General features: G+C 35.2%; 1 protein-coding gene across 1 annotated transcript in view; it reads right to left on the reverse strand.

Annotated features, from left to right (window-relative positions):
• LOC136028353 (microtubule-actin cross-linking factor 1-like) overlaps positions 1–22,618 on the reverse strand; it is a gene marked incomplete in the record, with an annotated part of 451,602 nt that overhangs the window by 282,127 nt on the left and 146,857 nt on the right. Inside the window, 1 exon segment of the mRNA XM_065706142.1 lies at positions 797–960. Coding sequence (XP_065562214.1) covers positions 797–960 — 164 coding nt within the window.

Here is a 22,618-nt window from a genome sequence, read left to right on the forward strand (position 1 = left end):
TTGTATTAAGAGCGATACCACCTTTCTACGAGTCAGTAAAACTCCAACCCTAACACTTGGGCATATAGTTTTCAATACATAGTTTCTTTCAATATATAGATTTCAATTGGGTATATAGTAATACAGGCAATAGTTTTCAGAGCCCAACTCAGCAAAACTTATCTTGCTGTTATTGGGTCTTCTCGATTAACCAAGATATCGAAAATATAAAAATTAACCATCTACCCGAGCCCACTACTACTTTTTAGGACACTTTTGGACTTTTTTCCTACACTTTTTTGGACACGTTTCAATTCCTGATACCAGCCAAATACTGGGAATAAAGTAACTAAGAGAAACACACCTATAATATTCGGTCAATATAAGAAATCAAATAAAAAGAAATCTAGGCAAAATTGTAACTGGCAAAAAGAACCGTGTATCCGTCAAAAATTCCAGGCAAATTCGTTAGAAAGGACAATCGTTCCAAGAAACATTTGTAACTAGGTAAGGGCTTATGACAATTTCTTTTGGATATCAGAGGGTTCACTCCTAATAAAAAATAGACAAAGAAAAATGTAGGTAAGAAACGCTGGCTTATATATTCTTTTTTTACTATTTTAAGCCAAGTTATCAAAACTATCAAAGTTCAGTATCAAATTTATCATGACTGGACGAGGTTATGTAGTCCAACTTGTTACTTGAACTGCTAATCTTGTGGAAGTAGTCCTCCATACTTATTAAAATTTTAGTATGGAGCAAGAAATAGCCAAACTGATCTAATAGATGGTGATCCTGTAATTCAAGATAATTTTACCTGTTTCTGTGTATAATAGCATTAAAAGCGAGGCCATCTTTCCATGAGTTTGTAAAATCTCCAACTCGGACGCCTGGGTATTTGGCAGTAGTTTTCTGAGCCCATCTCAATAAGGCTTCTCTGGCTGTCATTGAGTCTTCTTGACCGACCATGATATCGGAAATCTAAAAAAAGAAAACAATCAGAGTGAAACTAAAACTAGAATATTTATTGAGACATACTTTTTACGCTTAGTATGCGTGTGTTTCACTGGCGAAAGGTATTTTTGCAAGTTGGAAATATTAAAATGAGTCACAATAAAATTACCATCTTATCAATAATAATAAAATACAATTTAAAAGGTATCGTTTCCAAACGATGTTGTATAGCATTTTTCTAAATCAAAATGGAGACATCTGGCGATTTTGTGACACACTGGAGCAGGGCCAAGACCCATTGATGGTAAAGCTATCGAATGCCTAACCCCTAACGAACTTCAATCTTTTCTGTGTTCAATAAAATCATCAAACTCAATTAAAGGGTGAAATCCAGACACAGAAATCTTACATTTTCTCTTGTCAAGCAAGAACTCAGGAATTTCTAAAATTAACGATCATTGATTCAAATTCCTAATCAGCGGATAGTATCCAAAAGCACCTATATGATCTCAAATATTGGCCAAGTGGTGGCAACCTCTTCTGGCAGGGTCAATTCTCCGGTCAATTCTTCTGGCAATGGTCAATTCTCTGTAGTACGATTTTAGTTTCACCTTATCAACTCGTTTTCCCCAACTCACCGACTATTTTCGTTTTGGGTTGTTTGTCACAATTACAAGACTTCATAAGCAAGCCGTAGCAACAATTGTCTTTGACCGTGGTAACTTCAGTTCGAATCTATGCTAGGACAAATTTTTAAGGATACAAATCAAAATGGAATTTGAAATCAAGCTAGTTTCAATTGTTTTGGTTCTATATTCCAACATGTAATTCCCGTCTTTCATTTTCAACTACTCTTTCTTCAAACAGAAAGTAGTAACTGCAAGTAATAATTCATTCTCAAACACCACATATAAAATCATTCTATGGGGAATAAAAGCATCGCTTGGATATGTTACTGATACATCCGCGAGGATGTGTTACTGACGAAAAATAGCAACACAATATATAGGTATAAGGGTTTGGAGGGCGAAGAGGGGGGAAGCGTGTAACAAAATACTTACATGAACATATCATACACAATAAAATTAGGCTACAAATTTTAACAACAAATGTTTCAATAAATAAATAAAAATAAAATTCAATGTCAGTGGTGTTTTTTTTTTTGGGGGGAGGAGGGGGCTCATTGAATCAAAGCTCAAGAATTTCTAAATCTAATGATCGATGATTTGAATTTCCAATCAGAAGACAAGTACTCAAAACGACTATAATCTCAAAATCTTGGCAAAAATAGCTGCAATAAACAAGGCAACGATAATCAAATCTTTGGCAGCGCATCCCTGTGTTTACAACAGGTAAATAGTGCCGCCAAAGCCAATTTAAGTTGGCGTCATTTCAATTAAACAATAGAAATAAAAATGAGAGGTCAAGTAGAGGTCATAATTATATTTAAAATAAAAAGCAATTATAGATATAATCGTAATTGAGGCCCAGAAGGCTAAATTTTCTCTAAATAAAATCTAGATGTAAAATTATAAGTTCAATTCAGTTCTGCCACCGAGACCACCTTCCAGGATAAACGTCGTTCGAGACAGTGATCAATGCCAAATCTAGGGGGGAGTGGGGTGGGTTCCCCTCCTAATTTTCTTCCAACTCGTAAAAATATAAGAAAAATGCATAAACAAAATGTTGACGTTTTTAGGTTTTTGTAGCCCCCCCCCCCCCCACCCCAAACGAAAATCCTGGTTAGGACTGTGATACAAGTCTTAATAAAACAATCAATTTTTAGACGTTAAGATTAGCCCCATTCCAAATGGACTTTTTACATAATTTTTTCACTAACATTACCAAACTTTACAGTTGAAATTTACTCTTTTTGTAAACCGTTATCCAGTTCAAATAGTAATACCACGCTATGTCACAATAGCGGTCGAATTAAAATTATTAACTTTCTTCAAAATCCAAAACCCTAATGTAGTTAATTTAAAATCATGCGAAAATACAAAATTACTTGCCACACACAGGCCAAAATTGAAACTAGTCCTTGGTTGGATAGCCTACAACTCAAACACAAGGAAATCTTAAAAGATTCCCCAGGACCCTAAGAAAAAAAAATCAGTTTGGTGACAAGATAGCTGGCTTACTTCGGTTGTCTTCTGCAATACCCAGTATCTAAATTTTCTAAATTATCTAAATTTTTCAAATTCTCAAGAAAATCACAAAATAGTCGTTGTTTTGGAACGGTAAAAATAGGTGCAGGTACGGTCTTTGTCTTCTCTCCCCGTCTTTGCCCCTCCATTTTCTGCTGGGCATGGATTTTGCAATGACGTGGTTTTGTAACTCTAGTATGTCCGTAGTAAGTTTTAGCTGTAGAAAACATTTAAAATCTGTCTTACCCAAATAAATACTGGGTTGTATTTAGGGGCGAACACAGAATCAACGTTCAGGGGGTGCCAACAAAACTTGGGCTACCCAATTGGTATTTGTCACCCCTCCACCCTTGTAATTAGTAGTTTTTGACCTTCAGAGGGGACACGTTTCCCTCCCCCAGACCCAACCCTTATCGTATCTCAGAAGATACAGAAAATAGAAAATTCTGACTACACCATTGGACTTAGAGAGGACTCACCCTTCACTCAAAATCAAACTTTTGTGCATATTTTATGCTTCAAGCAACAATTGTTAAGATAAAGACTCACGTTTTAAAAGACCAATAATTTGCCTCTACCACTGGGATTACCGTTTCACAAATATACATTTTGAACATAATTATTCTTTTCCTTTGAAGTTGCGAGTTAGCATCGTCACGGGGCAGCAATTTTTAATGTGCTTCGACTCAACAACTTCTTGTGACAATAGCACATTGAGCTACTTTTACCAGTTTTCACTCATCTTCCCACCACACATTATTCCAAGCATCTAAGCGGAGGGCGAGAGGACAGGAAGAGGAGTGAGAATTCAACTAAGCAGCCTTCGATTGTACTTCTTAAAGCGCTAGTACTTTCTTGTTTCAACTAGAGTCATGTTAAAGCGCCAAATATCCAGTTCTCTTTAGTTTCCTAAACTAAACTAAATGAACTTGGCCACACCATGACCACACTGTCCACTTATTTTTCGTAAATTCGTTCAAATACTAATGCGTTGTTATTCTTAATTAGAATACTCGGGCGGAGAAGTTTGACTCTTAAGTCGTCTTTAATAGAATAGGCTTTACAGCGAAGTTCGAACTAGGATGACTATTTAACATCAGAAGAAAACTTTGTTCTATTATACTCCCGGGGTGATAAATCCTGTATACAAGCAACTTATTCATTCACATATCTTAAAATAAATTGTTTCGGCAGAATCATATTCAATGAGAAAATGGGGGATTTCAGTCCTACAAGAAAAACCGAAACTGATACTTCAAGTCTTTTCTTCGCCTCCGAAAACAATTCTTCTATGATAATAGAGGAGGCATGCCCCTTAGACACTGTTGAGAACAGGGGAGGCAAGAGGCCACGAAAGGGAGGGCCCACAAAGTTGGAGGCAGAGAACCAAGTGTACTTCAAGGTGCCAGAGAATCAGACTTTCTTTAAAGTAATCATCCAACACGAAAGCGTGATTTTCCGATAGAAGCAATATATCGACGGCGGAGGGAGGGGGACTAGGCGAAAGCCCCTATCCTATGTAGACGACTTGCATTCATACCAACGGATTTCAGCCACTACTACTTTTATCATTTAGATATGTATATTAGTTAGTTTTAGTTCATATATTGAACTGTTGGCGATTCAAAATTTACTACTGATTTTTTTTTATCAATGACAGAACTATTAAATATTAAGGAAATTCAAGAATGGACTGTATTTTCCTCTAGTTTTACGAAATTCTATGTTGCAATATAGAACAATCATTTTACACAGACAGAAGAGGCAACTTGCATATTAAATAAATAATTTCTACCAGTAAGTAATACATTAAAAACAGGATAACTAAATGATTTGTGTAACATGTTTTAATGTTTATAGGATGAGACCTTATTTCATAAAATACAACTTTAACTATAAAAATTAAATTTAACCGGAGGAGCCGATCGGAGGGGGTAAAAAAAAGGTAAGGTAAAGGATACGGCATTAGACTTTACAGTCCGTACCGGCGGTGCTGATCTCCGTTTCTTGGCCCTTCAGCCAGGAAGTGCAATGGGGGGTTGGGGGCCAGACATCCTGTGCTTTCGCACACCCTTCCTGTTTACCTTCCCCAAATTTCTCCAGGTACCCATTTAGAGCTGGGTCGACTCTGGCTAAGCTTACAGAGTCACACCACTGACCCCCGTCCCAAACTGAAGAATTGGGTACACTGGGATTCGAACCCGCGTCCTCTCAGACGAAGGATCCCAGATCCAGCGCACCAACCCACTCGGCCAGGACGGCTTATCGGAGGGGGAGGGAGCAGGAGAACTATTCCTCCGCCATATTTAGAAAATTAACTTTTTTAATGTTGTCATGAAAAAAAAAATAACCCCCGCTTGATTTTGAAAAAAAATACACCTTAACTGTGTCTTCAAAAAAAAAAAAAAATCATAGTCCCCCACCTAAATTTCACGGATTTGTATTAAACATGTTCAAAACCCGTATTTGTCCTGGAAAAGCGAAAATCTTTGAAAAGCGCAAGATTTGTATCATTTGAAATCATTGTTTTAGCTTTTCCAAAAAAAAAAAAAAAAAAAATTAATAAATGCGGTTTTGCTTCGAGTACCTAAAAAGTAATGCAAATAACTAACTAAGAAGTAAATTGTGTAGTAATTGGAGTAAGTACAAAATATACTTTTACTAACATGGCTTTTTGAAGAATTTGTTTCAAAAAGCCATGTTAGTAAAAGTATATTTTTTACTTACTCCAATTACTACATAATTTACTTCTTAGTTAGTTTTCTCGATCCTTTCTTTCCTTTTTCTCTATTTTTCTATTACTAAAATAGTTATTGTGTCTGATTTGCCATTATAGTCTCTTCTTTATTTTCACTTTTTGCTCTTTTTCACTTTTTACATTCTATTTCGGTCAAATCTTGACGATTACTTTTAAAAATCCTTTTATAATGTGGAAGCCAAATTGTTCCACACTTTTTTGGACACGTTTCGATTTCATATACCTGCCAAATATTGGAAATAAAGCAACTAAGAAAAACACATACATAATATTCGGTCAATATAAGAAATCAAATCAAAAGGAATCAAGACAAAAATGCAACTGGCAAAAAGAACTGTGTATCCGTCAAAAGAATTCCTGGCAAATTCGCTAGAAAAGACAATCGTTCCAAGAAACATTTGTCACACGGTAAGGGCTCATGGCATTTTCTTTCGGATATCCAAGGATTCACTCTATACAAATTGTGTACACTAGGTAGCACACGTAACCAGTGGCGTGAAGGGTACCATGCGTGGTGTAAGAGGCGCGACGGAAATATACAACGGGTGACGAAATAAAAGAGGCACCCAAGACATACATTGGGTAGCAGGGAGAGAGCAACCCTATCGTAACAACGTAACATAGAGCTGAGAGGAGACAAGGGAGAGAAAAGAGAGATGAAAGAAGGAGAGAAAAGAGACAGGAAAGAGAAGAGGGAGAGGGAGAGAGAGAGGGAGAGGGAGGGAGAGAAGAGAGAAGAGAGAGAGAGAGAGAGAGAGAGAGAGAGAGAGAGATTTGGATCAATCAACCCCCAAAAATGATTGCTGTGCATGCTCATATAATGTCTCATGTTTTTCATATATAATTTACCAATTTTGTGTTTAACAATTCACCCCCTCCTCTAAAAAAAAATTCATGTACATGCCTCGCCATAGGACATGCCGTAAATTCTTGTCTGACTATGAATCAAAGAAAGAGAATTAGGAAATATGTCAAGTGCTTACAGGTAGGTGGTGAAAGCAGAAGCAATAAAATTGCGGAGTGGAATAGCTCCCCTCAGTAAGTCAGCCTCCGGTAGCTTAATATTACCACGAGTTTGTTGTGGCATAGAATAGACAGTGGTAGCCTATAGTGGTTTAACTATAGTCGTTGAATAAAAAGCCACACTCTTTAAGTGAGTCAACTTTTATTCAAAAGAAAAAAAAGACACTCACTTGTCTATTCTCTCTTTTTCTTCTCTGAAATAAATATCCAATGAAAATAGCCGATACTCCAAATGCCATAGCATAAGGAGAATTCATTTTCAAGCTCTTTAGAAACACTGACATTATGAATCTCACCTCAAGGATGTGAGACAATATCTAAATTTAAACATATTTCCTATTCCAAAGACATGGCACATCAATAATACTATTTTTTCTGTACGGAAGTTATGCTATAATTTATCAACTGATAACAGTGATAAAATGAACTTAATCCAAGAAAGTTTACTTCGAGATTAAAGTTTGTTTTGTTTTCAAGTGAAACCGTTTGTTGTCAGTTTGTTGGTTTTTAATTAAAATTTAAAAATAGTATGATAGTTAACTACTTGTTTTCCTATCCTACATAATCAGTGTCGGATTAAGACATTTTGGGACCCTTCGACCAGGGGCAATACTGGAGGGATGCCCAGCCCCCTCGAAATCCTGAATATCCAGGCATTTCTTATCCAAATGATCGAAAAAATGTTTTTTATTACTTCCCCCTCCCCCTAAAAAAGAAAATCATACATACTTTTTTGATCTAGGGCTTCAAAACCTACTGGAATTTTCATCCCTTACCTTATTAAGAAACGTGCTTTTTTGTTTCCAGATTAACGCCTTACGGAACCCAAGCCTTATAACATTTCGTGATCGGCTTCAATTCGATATCAGATTTCTCGATTACCTTAAAACAAAGAATCAAACAACGGTGGATTTTCCCAAAAATCCATCCGACATCCTAGTCCCGTGATATTGTCGGGCCAGGGGGATCAACAATGTGACTAAAAACAAGTCAATCATATTAACAATCTGGGATTAACCATCCAAAAAAAGCTCTTTCATCTCCAGCATTGGCTTTCCAGGCAGTAAACATATGGCAGTCCGTTATTATTTCTTTGTAGCTGGTTTATTCGTTCTTTGACTGGGCCATCAAATTTGTTCGGCATTTCAGAGGATTGGGATCCCCCACCCTTATGCACGTTCCAGCTTATATTAGCATATGACAGAAAATTATTTTTATTGTTTTATAGCAATTCATCTTACGAACAACTGCCAAGGCCGTATCAAGGGGGAGGGGTAAAGCTTAGAACCCATTACCCCTGAAAGAAATGTTCGTCTGACTCGTAAAAACGCATCAAAATGAATATATAAAGTTTTTTTGTAAACTCCTCTCCCCGAAAAAATTCCTTTATAAAATCCCCGCGAAAAAATCCTGGATTCGGTCCTGACAATAGCACTTAATATTTTGAAGTCCTTTTCACAAAACTCTTCGCGAAACTGAACATAGTGATGGCCATAATGATTAAAATATTGAACCATAACCTTATCCAAGCTATTGCCAATAATATAGCTGACATAGGGCACCGCTTAATTTCCCATTCCGTGAGAAGTGCTTGCAGTACTTGCGGTGAAGCACTCAAGCAAATAATAATAAAAACAACAAATATTAAAATTGATGAAAAAGCTCAGAGTTATTCAGTAATCAACGAACAACAGTTAAAAAAACACCACGCTAACCTAACTAATTGCACCTACACGCGAATAGCTTGAAGTTATGCCAAGTATGGTAGCAGAAGTCCAACCAAAAATGTCCGGGCCAAAAGCTCAAGGTAAGAGATTTGCCAAAGGTAGTTACGATGCTCCGTCACGATCCATTCAGCTATATACAAGATTCAACAACCATAAAACATAGGAGAAACATTCAAAAGATATGACTCATCGCTGGGTATGCAGATTGTATTAATAATGTTATCCTTATATGGGTTCAAGTACGTAAAAGAGACTTGAGACGAGAAATGAACTCAATACTAAAGTTGCATTACCAGTTTCAGTAATAAGGATTAAGGGTTGCCCCCTATTTGCTATATAATTTGCAACTCTGAATGACACTTGCTCCGCCACGTGACATATGCTACATGGTAAACACCCTTTTCGTCACATAATGTATATCTCAAAATGCCGCTTGTTCCAGCAAACGTGGCACATTATACAGTATAAACGATTTTTTTTTCAAATGGGCGGTCTATTGGCCATCTCAAAGCCTAGCCATACTATTATGAATGTGTCACAGATTAGTAATAAGACAATCAAGTTTTCATAACTTTATGGAAAGGATTTTGAAAGATGAAACGAGTATACCTACACGGTATCCACGATTTTCGCAAGTGGATAGTCCCTTTTTTCTCTTCTCTCTATGAGTAAGTAAGCGAATTTTAGTCTCTGGGCTAGTGACTCATGTGTCTTCCCCTTCTTTACAGGCCAAAGAACCTTTGGGATATTAATATAGTGTAATATTGCATGTATATTTATTTCCTCATGAATGAATCTTATCTTCTATTGGCTACCCCATAAACCCGTCAAACAATTGTTAACTATGCCATTGATTCGTAATAGGGTCATCAATATGCTCAATGTGAGTTCAAAACTTAATATTCTATGAAAAGGATTTCAAAAGATGAAGGGCTCCATAGCCTTTATTTGAAAAGACCAAGTGAGAGGGTTCCAACTTTCTGAAATCATGTACACCACGGGACACGTGCCAAGCGTGGCAAATGTGTGCCAAGTGTAGTAGGGATTGTGCCACACGTGGCAGAACTGTGCGGAACGCGGGGTGCTCCGAGATGTAAATCAGGCGGTAGATAGTGGGTAAAAACCTTGAGACCAAGATTCCAACTCATTCGCCTCACAGTTCTGGGTACAACAATATTCTTTGTTTACCTTGATTCTAAAGTAGAGGTGTTAGCAGAACTCTTAAGAGTTAGAAGCTGGAGATAATTAAAGGTTGCAAGAAAAAATCAATAGGTGTATGCTAATTTCAAGGATAAAAAGGTTAAATAGATAATGTTTTTCAATATTTATTACCTACAATGGGAAACACCTACTGGCTTTTAGGATAGTTTCCGGAAATAGTTTAGTCGGGAAATGATATTCATTTTTCTACATGGGAAGTCGAAACGTAAAGCATGTCCAGTCACGGAAAAGATAGCAAAGTTTATACAATATTATCTAGATGAAATAACGTCAAAATACACAAAACTAGTAGATCCGATATCCCTAATTTTTCTGGGTTTTGGTTCGCCAAAAATTGGGTTCGCATAAATATTCCTAAAAGTTCACAATAACGCTAATTACTGATTTATGTCATGTTTCAACGTTTCAACGTTCATGTATTTAAAGCCAAATGCTTCAAATACTGTATTTTCAAGATTAAACCACGAATAAAATATCCTTAAAAAAATAAGCCAGTGTGAAAAAATCCGGGCCAAAAACTTAAAATAAATCTGCACCATCTTTCTTTATTATTTATCTATTTATACCAAATCAAGCTGAAGTAAAAGTAGGGGCAGAAATTCAAAAGAATTTGGAGGCGGATTTTTTTTGCTTTTCATAAAGATAAAAAGGGTATTTTCAAAACCTGGGGGGCATCCTGTTTTTTCCAATTTTATTTAATGAAAATGCTAAAAAAAAGGTATTTTTCAAAATCTAGCACATGGCATTTTTTTCGATTTTTTATTTGCTGTCAAAAATATTCAGAATCTTGGTGGGCAGTCCCCCGCATATCCCTTCAATAGGATTCCGTGGTTAAAGGCAACGGCTAAACGTACAAACAACGGTGCCAACGTTGTTTGTAAGGGAAATTAATATATACGATACGTTTGCTTTACAAGAAAATTTTCACTTGATTTCAGGAAACGATTGAGAACTCAGTGTTTTTGTTAACATGAAGTCAAGCTTTTGGAAAAAATCAAATTTAATTAATACATTTAAATTAAGCTTGGGCACGAACAGCCAAAACTTTAGAATGAATACACAAATTTTCCGTCAGTTAGGTGATATAAAAAGGTTCCTATTTATGTCCATACATCCTTATTTTTCATATTTTACGGCATAATATATTTTCGATTCTTTCGGAGGGGGGAGGAGTGAAGACTGACAGAAAGTATAGGGGGGCAGTTAATGCTATTCGACAGTGTGCAACTATGTGCTTTAGATTATGTAGTGATTTTTCTTCTATAAATGTGTAAAGAATGAACTACCTTAGCCCTATCTGACATAGTATTTGTCCTATATGATCCATCTCTATTTACAGAAAAAATGGCTCTTGTTTCTCTTGCTACACTGCTACTCATCTGCCGGTCCAAATCTTCTCTAAAAGAGCTAGTTTCCGTCTTAGTAACAGTCGTTGTTTTTCTAATCACTCTTTTTGTCACCGTTTTTACACCAGTGCGCCTTTCCACCCGATCAGTTTCAGTAGTAACCCCCTGAACATCGGTATTGATATCACGTCGCGTAAGGACAGTCTCCACATCCATGCTGCCCATCGCTTCCGCAATGCGGATAGCCTCATCAAGAGGGTGAAACTGATCCGGGTCGTCATCACTCCGGCGTGCTTGGATATAAAGCCGATTACCTTTTTTAAACTTGTACACCGACATGGTCACACTATTCAACTGAGGTTAGAAAACATCGTCATATTAATAACTAGATAAACAAAAAACAGCCTTTTTTATAACAAACCGCTCGGAACAATATCAAGATTCATACTGAAGGAAGCCTGAGCTTTCATCCGTAACGAAAATGATTACGTCACAAGGACAGCGTGCTTTTGTTTATTAAAGCTGCTTAATTTTTTTTTATCATAGACACTAATGAAGAAGTTCAGAGCTACCGGTGAGCCTAAATATTAGAACGAAAAAAAAAACCGACAATTGTAAGCGAGAGAAGTGAGGGTTCCAAATGAAAAAAGGGGTTATTTACTTTATTGTGAAATATCAACCCAAGGAAAGAGGGGGAAGGTTTCTAAAAATAAAGTTCTGAGTTGAATCTATAGTATACAGGCAATATAAATCGACTTCACTTTATTTAACATAATAAATAAAAATATAAACAATTACAGATATAAATCACTACGCTGAGGAAACACTAACGAGTAGCGATTACATATACATCCCTAAAGGCATCCTAAACTAATAAATTAAATGAAACGAAAAAAAAATAACGACAAAAACTACATAAAAACATTCCTAGAAACATCCTAAACAAATCAATTTGATTAGAAAAAAGAGACAATCGCCTTCTCCCAAACACCCCCAGACCAACAACCAACATCCAAATAAAATTTAATCAGATTTAAAAAGTGATTATTACGGGCCAGAATAAAGGTTTTACATGCGGTCTGATTCCGATACTTTGAAAGAAATGCGTCTGATACCCAATGTCTGCGCTTTCATTTCGTTTTGAATTTTCAACCAAAAAATCCATATAAGGATGGACAGAGACATACCCAGGAGAGCCTCTAGCCTCTGACCCACCCCCTAAATTCCTAAATTTCCTTGAATTCTTCAACGCATATTTAGATTATCAAATATTTCTTTTTTATTATTACCTCCCGCCAGCTTTTTTCTATAATCAGCTTTCTACCCACAGAAAAAAATCCTGGGAACGTGTTTGTATTGAATGACTCTTATTTGTGAAAAGCTGTTCAGCGTTACCGAAATAAAACTCTCAGGAACATATACAGTAAAATCTAATAGTAAAATCTAACGTAAAATTTAAAAATCTGAAAGTAAAATCCAATGAAAGTGAAAAAGAGAGCTAAAAAACAGATTATATGAAGCTTGGCTAATAAAAGAAAGCTGGCCATGTCAATGATTGAATAAAAAAAAAGTTTTTTAACTGAAAGTAAGGAGCAACATTAAAACTTAAAACGAACAGAAATTACTCCCTATATGAAAGGGACTGTTCCCTCCTCAACACCCCGCTCTTTACGCTAAAGTTCGACTATTTCTCTCAAATCTACTTTTTAAACAATAAAAAAACTTTAGCGTAAAGAGCAAGGCGTTGAGGAGGGAACAGCCCCTTTCATATACGGAGTAATTTCGGTGCGTTTTAAGTTTTAACGTTGCTCCTTACTTTCAGTTAAAAAACTTGTTTTTTTAATTAATTTCTGAACGTTTTTGAATTAATGCATGTTCTTATTTTGGCTCTCCACATATGAATAGTCAAAACGAAATTTGCATATCAATTTATTTTTTTGGTTAACGTGTTTGTATTTTGGTGAACGTGTTTGTATTGAATGACTCTTATTTGTGAAAAGCTGTTCAGCGTTACCGAAATAAAATTCTCAAGAACATATACAGTAAAATCTAATAGTAAAATCTAACGTAAAATTTAAAAATCTGAAAGTAAAATCCAATGAAAGTGAAAAAGGGAGCTAAAAAACAGATTATATGAAGTTTGGCTAATAAAAGAAAGCTGGCCATGTCATTGATTGAATAAAAAAAGTTTTTTATCTGAAAGTAAGGAGCAACATTAAAACTTAAAACGAACAGAAATTACTCCCTATATGAAAGGGACTGTTCCCACCTCAACGCCCCGCTCTTTACGCTAAAGTTTGACTATTTCTCTCAAATCTACTTTTTAAAACAATAAAAAAACTTTAGCGTAAAGAGCAAGGCGTTGAGGAGGGAACAGCCCCTTTCATATACGGAGAAATTTCGGTGCGTTTTAAGTTTTAACGTTGCTCCTTACTTTCAGTTAAAAAACTTTGTTTTTTTTTATTAATTTCTGAACGTTTTTGAATTAATGCATGTTTTTATTTTGGCTCTCAACATATGAATAGTCGAAACAAAATTTGCATGTCAATTTATTTTTTTGGTTAAATGGCTTTCTCATAGTTTTGATCGGACAATTTTGAGAAAAAAAAGGAGCAGGAAAGGAGGCCTAGTTACCCTCAAATTTTTTGGCTACTTAAAAAGGCAACTAGAACTTACGAATTAACTTACGTAACGAACATCTATGCTCGTATGTTTTTACTATGTATATGAGGGGGCTCGCCCCCCTCGTCAATAGCTTGCTCTTTACACCAACGCTTAAATTTTGTCCAAATTCCCTAAGAATGACCCCTGAATCAGAAAGGCCGTAGAATAAATAGTTGAAATTACTAAGAATACTTTAGCGTAAAGAGCGAGGTATTAGGAGGAAGTGAACCCCTCATATGCGCAATAATTTCTGTTCGTTTTAAGTTTTAATGCTGCTCCTTACTTTCAGTTGAAAAAACTTTTTCATATTTATTTTTTCATTGTTTTTTAATGCTAGAAAATCTAGCGCCCCCTTCACGGAAATTCTCTTCCCCTATGGCAAATTCTCCTTGGAAAGTTCCCCCCACATAACCACCTCACTTGAACCCCCTCTAACCAAAAAATTCCCCCTGAAAACGTCTGTATAGTTCCCAATAACCATTACTATATGTAAGCACTGGTCAAATTTTGTAACTTGCAGCCCCTCCCACGGGGGCTGTCGGGGAGTAAGTCGTCCCCAAAGACAGTTATTAGGTTTTTCGACTATGCTGAATGAAATGGCTATTTCAGAATTTTGATCTTGTGACTTTGGGAAAATAATGAGCTTGGGAGGTGACCAATAAGTGACCAATTTTTGGTCACTTAAAAAGGGCACTAGAACTTTTAATTTCCTTCAGAATGAGCCCTCTCGCGACATTCTAGGACCACTTGGTCGATACGATCACCCCTGGGAAAAAACAGAAAAAAAAACAAAAAAAAACACACATCCATTATCTGTCTTGTGGCAAAAATATGCATAATTCCACATTTTTGTAGATAGGAGCTTGAAACTTCTACTGTAGGGTTCTCTGATATGCTGAATCTGATGGTGTGATTTTCTATAAGGTTCTATCACTTTTAAGGGATGTCTCCCCCTATTTTCTAAAATAAGGCAAATTTTCTCAGGCTCGTAACTTTTGATGGGTAAAAATAAACTTGATGAAACTTATATATTTAGAATCAGCGTAAAAATAAAACTCTTTTGATGTAGCTATTGGTATCAAAATTCTATTTTTAAGGTTCCAGTTACTATTGAGCCGGGTTGCTCCTTACTATAGTTCGTTATCACAAATTGTTTGATAAATGTATAATACTTAAACTCAGTTAAAACAATGTGTTATTTCTGATCTCCTCGTCTTTTACAACACTTCAAGATATAGTTTGCTATTGCCGCAGCCAGTATCCCTAACTATAAAACGTTCTGACAAATACGAGGTAAACTTGCTGAAATTCCCAGAATAAATTGGGGTTACGTGGCAATTTATTTGAGTATTAACATGGATTAAGAGTTTTTTTGTTGTTTTTTTTTGCATATAGTACATTTTGATTTTAGGTGGCTAGGTTTTATAAGACAAAACAACAACCGAGTATACAATTTACCAGGTGTTATTGAGTTCGATGAAGCCTTAAAAGACCAAACCGGCATAAAGGGATGTGTCGGTCCTCCCTATAAATTCTGGTACAGACTTACAGGAAGAAGCACTAGAATTCACGATATGAATAATAAATGTATTTTCTCTTTAATTGACAAGTTATCTTTACCGAAGCCTGTTATATCCATATAACAGGGCAAAAATACGGCAGTAGTATGTAAAGACTAGACCCTGGAAAATGTGTTTTAGCTTTCAAGATATTCCAAACCTCATAGAGACTTTCATTTTGGCAAGGTTAATATAACACTTAAATGAAAGATTTTCATCAAGCAATAGGCCTAGGAATCTAAAGTTAATACTCCTTAGGTCTACTAAGAGTACCTCATTATACCTATATTTCACTAAAGTCAGGGTAAGCTTTTCAGACTCTTTAAAAAATGAGAAACATGATTTTCCAACATCTAAACCAAGGTAACTTACATCAAACCATTTTTTTAAAAAGGAATGTCGTCTTTCAAAAAAAAAAAAAAAAAAAAGAGAAAATAGTTTCACTCAACGACCAATTCATTCATGTTAAGACTGTTAGATGATGAGTGATCAAATGGGGTAAAACTCCCCCAAGGATAGCCTCAGTCCCAGCTCGGTAGAAAAACTATGTAGACAGCTGCAGGGATTCTTCCCTCTAAGTTGTAACGAAATCAAACAACACTTTCTGCCTGAGGGGTAACAATATGAAAAGTTACAGGTTATTTCTGGATTAAAAGGTGGAAGGGCATTCTTCATAGTGTATCAAAAGAAGGAAGGTCGTCTTTACCAAAGGTTTATTGTTCTCAGAGAAAATACCAGTATATTCGAGTGAAATATAAATTTAATACAAAAAAATTGTTTACCAGATATGGGCTTTAGATAACGCCATAGTCAATAACTTGATTCTAAGCATTCAACCTCCGTGACATTTGTTTTATGGACAGAAATTTAGGCTAGTCTACTTTTGGCACAATACTCAAAATACCCGAGGAATGAATGTTCAAATGAATGGGTCCTTGTCATTATTAAATAAAAAAAAACAAGTTTTTTCAACTGAAAGTAAGGAGCGACATTAAAACTTAAAACGAACGGAAATTACTTCGTATATGAAAGGGGCTGCTTCCTCATCAACGCCCCGCTCTTTACGATAAAGTTTGACTCTTTCTCTCAACTCTTCTTTTTAAAACAGTAAAAAACTTTAGCGTAAAGAGCGAGGCGTTGATGAGGAAGCAGCCCCTTTCATTTACGAAGTAATTTCTGCTCGTTTTGAGTTTTAATGTCGCTCCTTACTTTCAGTTGAAAAAACTTGTTTTTTTTTATTTAATTTCTGAATGTTTTTGAATCAATCATGTTTTGATTTTGGCTCTTCGCAGAGGAATGTTTAAAACGAAATATGCATATTTATTGTTTTTTGGCTAAATGGCTTTCTCATAATTTTGATCGAATGATTTTGAGAAAAAAAGAGCGGGGGAGGAAGCCTAGTTGCCCTCCAATTTTTGGTTTATTAAAAAGGCACCTAGAACTTTTAATTTTTTACTAATCTTTTTATTAGTAAAAGATATACGTAACTTATAAATTAGCTTACGTAAAGAACTTTTTATTCTATGTTTTTATTACATATATGAGAGGGTTAGCCCCCTCGTCAGTACCTCTCTCTTTACACTAAATCTTAAATTTTGTCCCAATTCATTAAGAATGACCCCTGAATCGCAAAAGCCGTAGAATAAATAGTTGACATTACTAAAAATACTTTAGCGAAAAGAGCGAGGTATTAGGAGGAGGTGAGCCCCTCATATGGGTAATAATTTCTGTTCGTTTTAAGTTTTAATGCTGCTCCTTACTTCCAGCTGAAAAAACCTTTTCATATTTATTTTTTCATTGTTTTTTTTTTTTTAATAATGCTAGTAAATCCTGCGCTCCCTTCATGGAAAATTTCTTCCCCCATGAAAAATTCCTCGATGGAAAGTTCCCCCAGCATATCTCCCTCTTCTCAACCCCTCCCCCCAACCAAAAATCCTCCTGAAAACGCCTGTACACTTCCCAATAACCGTTACTATATGTAAGCACTGGCCAAGTTTGTAACTTGTAGCCCCTCCCACGGGGACTGTGGGGGAGTAAGTCGTCCCCAAAGACATAGTTATAAAGTTTTTTGACTACGCTGAATAAAATAGCTATCTCAGAATTTTGATCCGTTGACTTTGGGAAAATAATTAGCGTGGGAGGGGGCCTAGGTGCCCCCAATTTTTTTTGGTCACTTAAAAAGGGCACTAGAACTTTTCATTTCCGTTAGAATGAGCCCTATCGCAACATTCTAGGACAACTGGGTCGATACGATCACCCCTGGAAAAAAAACAACAAAAAAACAAACAAACAAATAAACACGCATCCGTGATCTGCCTTCTGGCAAAAAATACAAAATTCCACATTTTTGTAGATAGGAGCTTGAAACTTCTACAGTAGGGTTTTCTGATACGCTGAATCTGATGGTGTCTTTTAGGGGGTGTTTCCCCTTATTTTCTAAAATAACGCAAAATTTCTCAGGCTCGTAACTTTTGATGGGTAAGACTAAACTTGATTAAACTTATATATTTAAAATCAGCATTAAGATGCAATTCTTTTGATGTAGCTATTGGTATCAAAATTCCATTTTTTAGAGTTTTGGTTACTATTGAGCCGGGTCGCTCCTTACTACAGTCCGTTACCACGAACTGTTTGATACCACAAGAAAGTGGTAGAGAGCCCTATCTAGTAAGTATATGAACTTTGATTGAATTGACCGAACTAGGTCCATGAACATAGTTTTATGACCCAATGCAAACACGGCATAAATCTCTAATCCTCACGTAACACATTAAGTTTTTATATCCTTTATCTATCGGCAGTTGCTAACAAATGAGTGATAGTAATCACACTTAGATGCATTATCAAACCTCAGAAAATATAGTGGATTTCCTTCAAAATTACAAACGCAAAACCTACGGGGTTGCTTACTAGATCGCATTAAGTGCGCCAAAGGAACCTTGGTAGACAAGAGGCTGATGTGGTAGGGTCAAAAGCAGGATGTCGAGTCCACCTGGATATTGCTGCTGCTGAATACTCGTCATAGCACCATAGGAACTGAAGCCAAAGGAGCTGTGCCTGCTCCTAGTCCCCTATAACTTTTCAAAGCTTCACTGTTCACTTCGTCGACTGAAATTCCTGTGTTCCTTTAAATACTTTTCTGATCAGGAGCATTCTTAGGAATACTATAGGAGAGGGGGGAGAGACGAAAATATCATTTGATTGTTTGAGTCAGAGGTCCACAGGAATTCGATACAATTTTTGATTTCAGGGAAGGGGCAAGTTATAAATACACACTTTGCGTATGTCCCTGTTTCTGAAAGTCTTAACCCATCAAATCTAAGACCGTAATCCTTTTTGGCTCGGGGCTTGATGGATTGTCAAAGGTCAATTGGCTCAAGCCCATTGATGACTTTCTGTGTAAACGACCAAAATGTAACCGGGAGCGTTGTTAATTGGGGGGATCCATCCCTCTCTAGACTTAAATTTTTTTTATTGAAAAATGCCCGTTTGGAGTTTTCGTAGGAGAAATAAAATGCGAAATAGACCCCCTAGATTTTGAAAAATTCATTTTGCACCCCCACCTGATTTCGTGAACTAACCTGACTTAGCGTGACCTTTTCTCCTTAAACCTTATTTCAAAAAACTCTTAAGAAACTAGGATTGAACCATATTTTTCGTATAGCTTATTGTTTCATATACGGTCATAAAAACAAGTAGCCTACCAAAGCTATCTTTAGACAATACACTGGATAAAGAGTAAGTAGTCCATTTACGTAGTCAATTTTGCAAAATATTGCTGAGTAGTTGCCATAAACAGTAAAAATTGCAAAGAAAAAAAAATATAATTAAAATACAGTATAATATAGTGTCTTGAAGTATGATCGATTGTCGCAGGAATGACAAGCTTCTAAAATATTACTATAATTTATATTCTAATACTTTGTCTTTCTATTTCATTTCCATAGTGAATTTAAACCGTGAATAGTGACTGTCAAGGAAGCATATTCGTTTAAAATTAATTTAAATAGCAGATTTTCAAGTTTAGTGTGAATAAAATTGAAGGAATTATTAATCTTTAAAAATTGTTGGTAAAGTTTGGCCATGATAGCAAACAGTTATACCTACGAACTTTGTGAGATTGAGAGGCAAGAAAATGGCTCTCATTGAAGTAACTCAAATAGATGCTTTTCCCTATGTGGATCAGTAGCGACAATTGTATTTATTATTATTGGTGGTGGTTTTTATTTGCTTTTAGGTTAGTTTTCTTTTAATTTTTTATCTTGTGCTGAGGACGCCTTGTTTGGATACAGGCGAAATATCCGCGTTGTTTTTGTCTTTCAATTCTACTGGCCGTCGTCTCTTTTGAAGTTTTCTTTTTGTAGAGTTTTATCTCTCTTTGTTGTTTATTGTCATGTCTGGCCAGTTCGGCTTAAGAACTTTCAAACTAATTAGTCATATTTTTAATCTGTTTGTAGTTTATGTAAATTAGGATTACTTATGCTTGCCAAACGTACGGTGTTGAATTTTATTTATATCTTATTTTATATATCTATCTGTTTTTATTACCATTGAACATTGAACATAAATATCTTTACCACTGAATAAAAATAGCGACGAAGTCCATACTGCCTTTCCATATCAAACAAACACAACTTAGAAACAATAGGGAGATTTTTCAAGACAGTGGAATTCAAATCAGTGAATATTTCGGCCCTATGTCAAAGGACCGTCTTCAGCACAACACCAGAAAAAAAAAACCTTGGACATACTATCTAAATATTGACTGAATTGAATTCCACTGTCTTGAAAAATTTCCCTAATGTTTCTAAGTTGTATTTGTTTGACCACTGAACATATCTAGAATTTTGGATATTATTTTCGCTTTCTACTAAATTCGTAAAAAAATGAAAATTGCTGGAAAGTATGTCCAAGTCAAACTCCTATGCCACGGTTGACATAGGAGTCAAGCTCAAAGTTAGGGTGACTAGCAAGGGCTTCGAACCCTGGACCAACCAAAAAACCCGGAAATGTTTTTATAGCATTCAATATATATATATATATATATATATATATATATATATATATATATATATATATATATATATATATATATATATATATATATATATATATATATATATATATATATGTGTCCGTATAAAACAAATATCCTGTGTTAATCTGTTATTTGAAGAGGTCTGACTAATTAATTTGTCCAATAGTAACCCTCCCTGCCTAAGTGCATTATGCACGGTTAAGACGGAGGTAAATAATTATTCGTTTCTATTTTGATATTAATCTTTATTTTAAGGGTCGCGTCAGCACACATATTAAAAGTTTGTCATGTGCTTTCATCCTTAAACTGTAAAACGTACAAATCTATTAGTCATCTTGGCTTCTGAAAGGCTTATGCAATGAATCAATGCCAGACTCTTCAAACTCAGTCGAGGCACAGGCCACAGAAGCCCATTGCCTCTAATAAGGCAGACTTACTTAATAAAACAAAATACACACGAAAATACCCGCTAAAATAACTTCAATTCCGCCAAAGCAAACTTTTAAGCATCTGTTTCATGTATGTAAAAAGCTGTCTAATTTTATTGTAAATTTAACATAGATGGCACTAACATCTGTCAACAATCTCAAGCATTTGAAGATACATAATAAGTTTGTGATTATTTCTTTAAACGTCTTACAAAATGGCAAACTTTGCAAAATTAATAATGTAACGGTTAAGTAACGAATCCTGAAGTAAAGGTGAAATGTTGTTATACAATTTTGATCACTATTACCAGTTTTCTACGTTGAAATACAATATTCAACAATAAAATCTAAACGACGCTCAGTTAAGGAAGAAAATAAATGGAAAGAATTATTTTAGATTTTCGCAGCTTTTTCTCAGCTAAAACCCGCAACGAAAATATGCATTTCATTGTTAAACTGTCAAAAACTAAATATATATATATATATATATATATATATATATATATATATATATATATATATATATATATATATATATATATATATATATATATATATACTATCTTAAAAAGTGAGCAATAATTGTGTATTTGTGTAAGTTCTCGAACACGGCTCTAAATTTTTTCGGGAAAATTGGTATCTTCAGATATTTTCGCATAAAAAAGGGATCTAGATAGGTCTGAAGTATGCGAAAATTCGCTAAGAGCCTTAATTTTGGTTTTTGCAAATGACGTCATGTACTATATAAGTACACCATATAAGCATTTCTTATGACATCATAAAAACATTTTCTTAAATATTTAAATAAATAACAAATGATTAGGTGATTTGTGTTTAATGTGTTGCGGGCAATTATTAATTTTTTTTTGCATATTTATGTTGATGCTGTATGCTTGTATTTATTTTTGGCCTGATTTATTTTTATTTTTTATTTTTATTTTATATTTTTATTGTATCAGAGGTAAAGTATGTAACACGGTCAGTGCTAGTCTAGTGAAAGTAACAAACCAGGCATGTGCACTGGTTTGTCATATTTATGTATGTAATTGTTGCAAATAAAAAATTATCTATCTATCTATCTTATATGATGCCATGCATAGAATAAATAAGATTGTTGAGATTCCAACGGATCAATTATTTCTATAGCTTAATGTCTAATGGAAGAACCAAAAAACGAAAATTTGTAGTTGCAGTTACTAGAAATGCTGATTTTTTGGAACCAACACATGAACTGTCGACCATGACAAGATGTGTAAATCGACAACTTGGACTATCAGTTGCGACAACCTATGGGTAGCTAAAGCAAATGCTACTGCTAAATTGTCTGAAGTAATCAAAATAGAAAAATGTGTCAAAAATGAAAATGAAGAGCAAAGATACGGGCTGATAGAAGATATGCGAAAACGACAATTAGAGTGTGTCAAAAATAAAATGAAGAGCAAAGAAACACGCGGTTAGAAGACATGCGACACTAAACATGTGAGCGAGTCAATGAAAATCAACCTGGACAGCGAGAATCAAAACGTGTCAAAATTGAAAATGATCGTGATGATGATTAGGTTTGGGATTTTGACATGGATAAGGTCACCAATGCCTACCCTACCTTTGTTAAAAATAACTAAAGTTCGGCGATATGTGTTTCATGCTGACGAAAGACAACTCGAGGTAAAACAAACTAAACAAATTATAAATGATAGCGATTATTATTAGGTTTTGGATCTTGACATGAATAAGGTCATCAATACCTATCAAACCTTTGAAAATCTAAAACCTG

This window comes from Artemia franciscana, chromosome 6 (assembly GCF_032884065.1).
Source record: "Artemia franciscana chromosome 6, ASM3288406v1, whole genome shotgun sequence".
Classification (NCBI taxonomy): Eukaryota; Metazoa; Arthropoda; class Branchiopoda; order Anostraca; family Artemiidae; genus Artemia; species Artemia franciscana.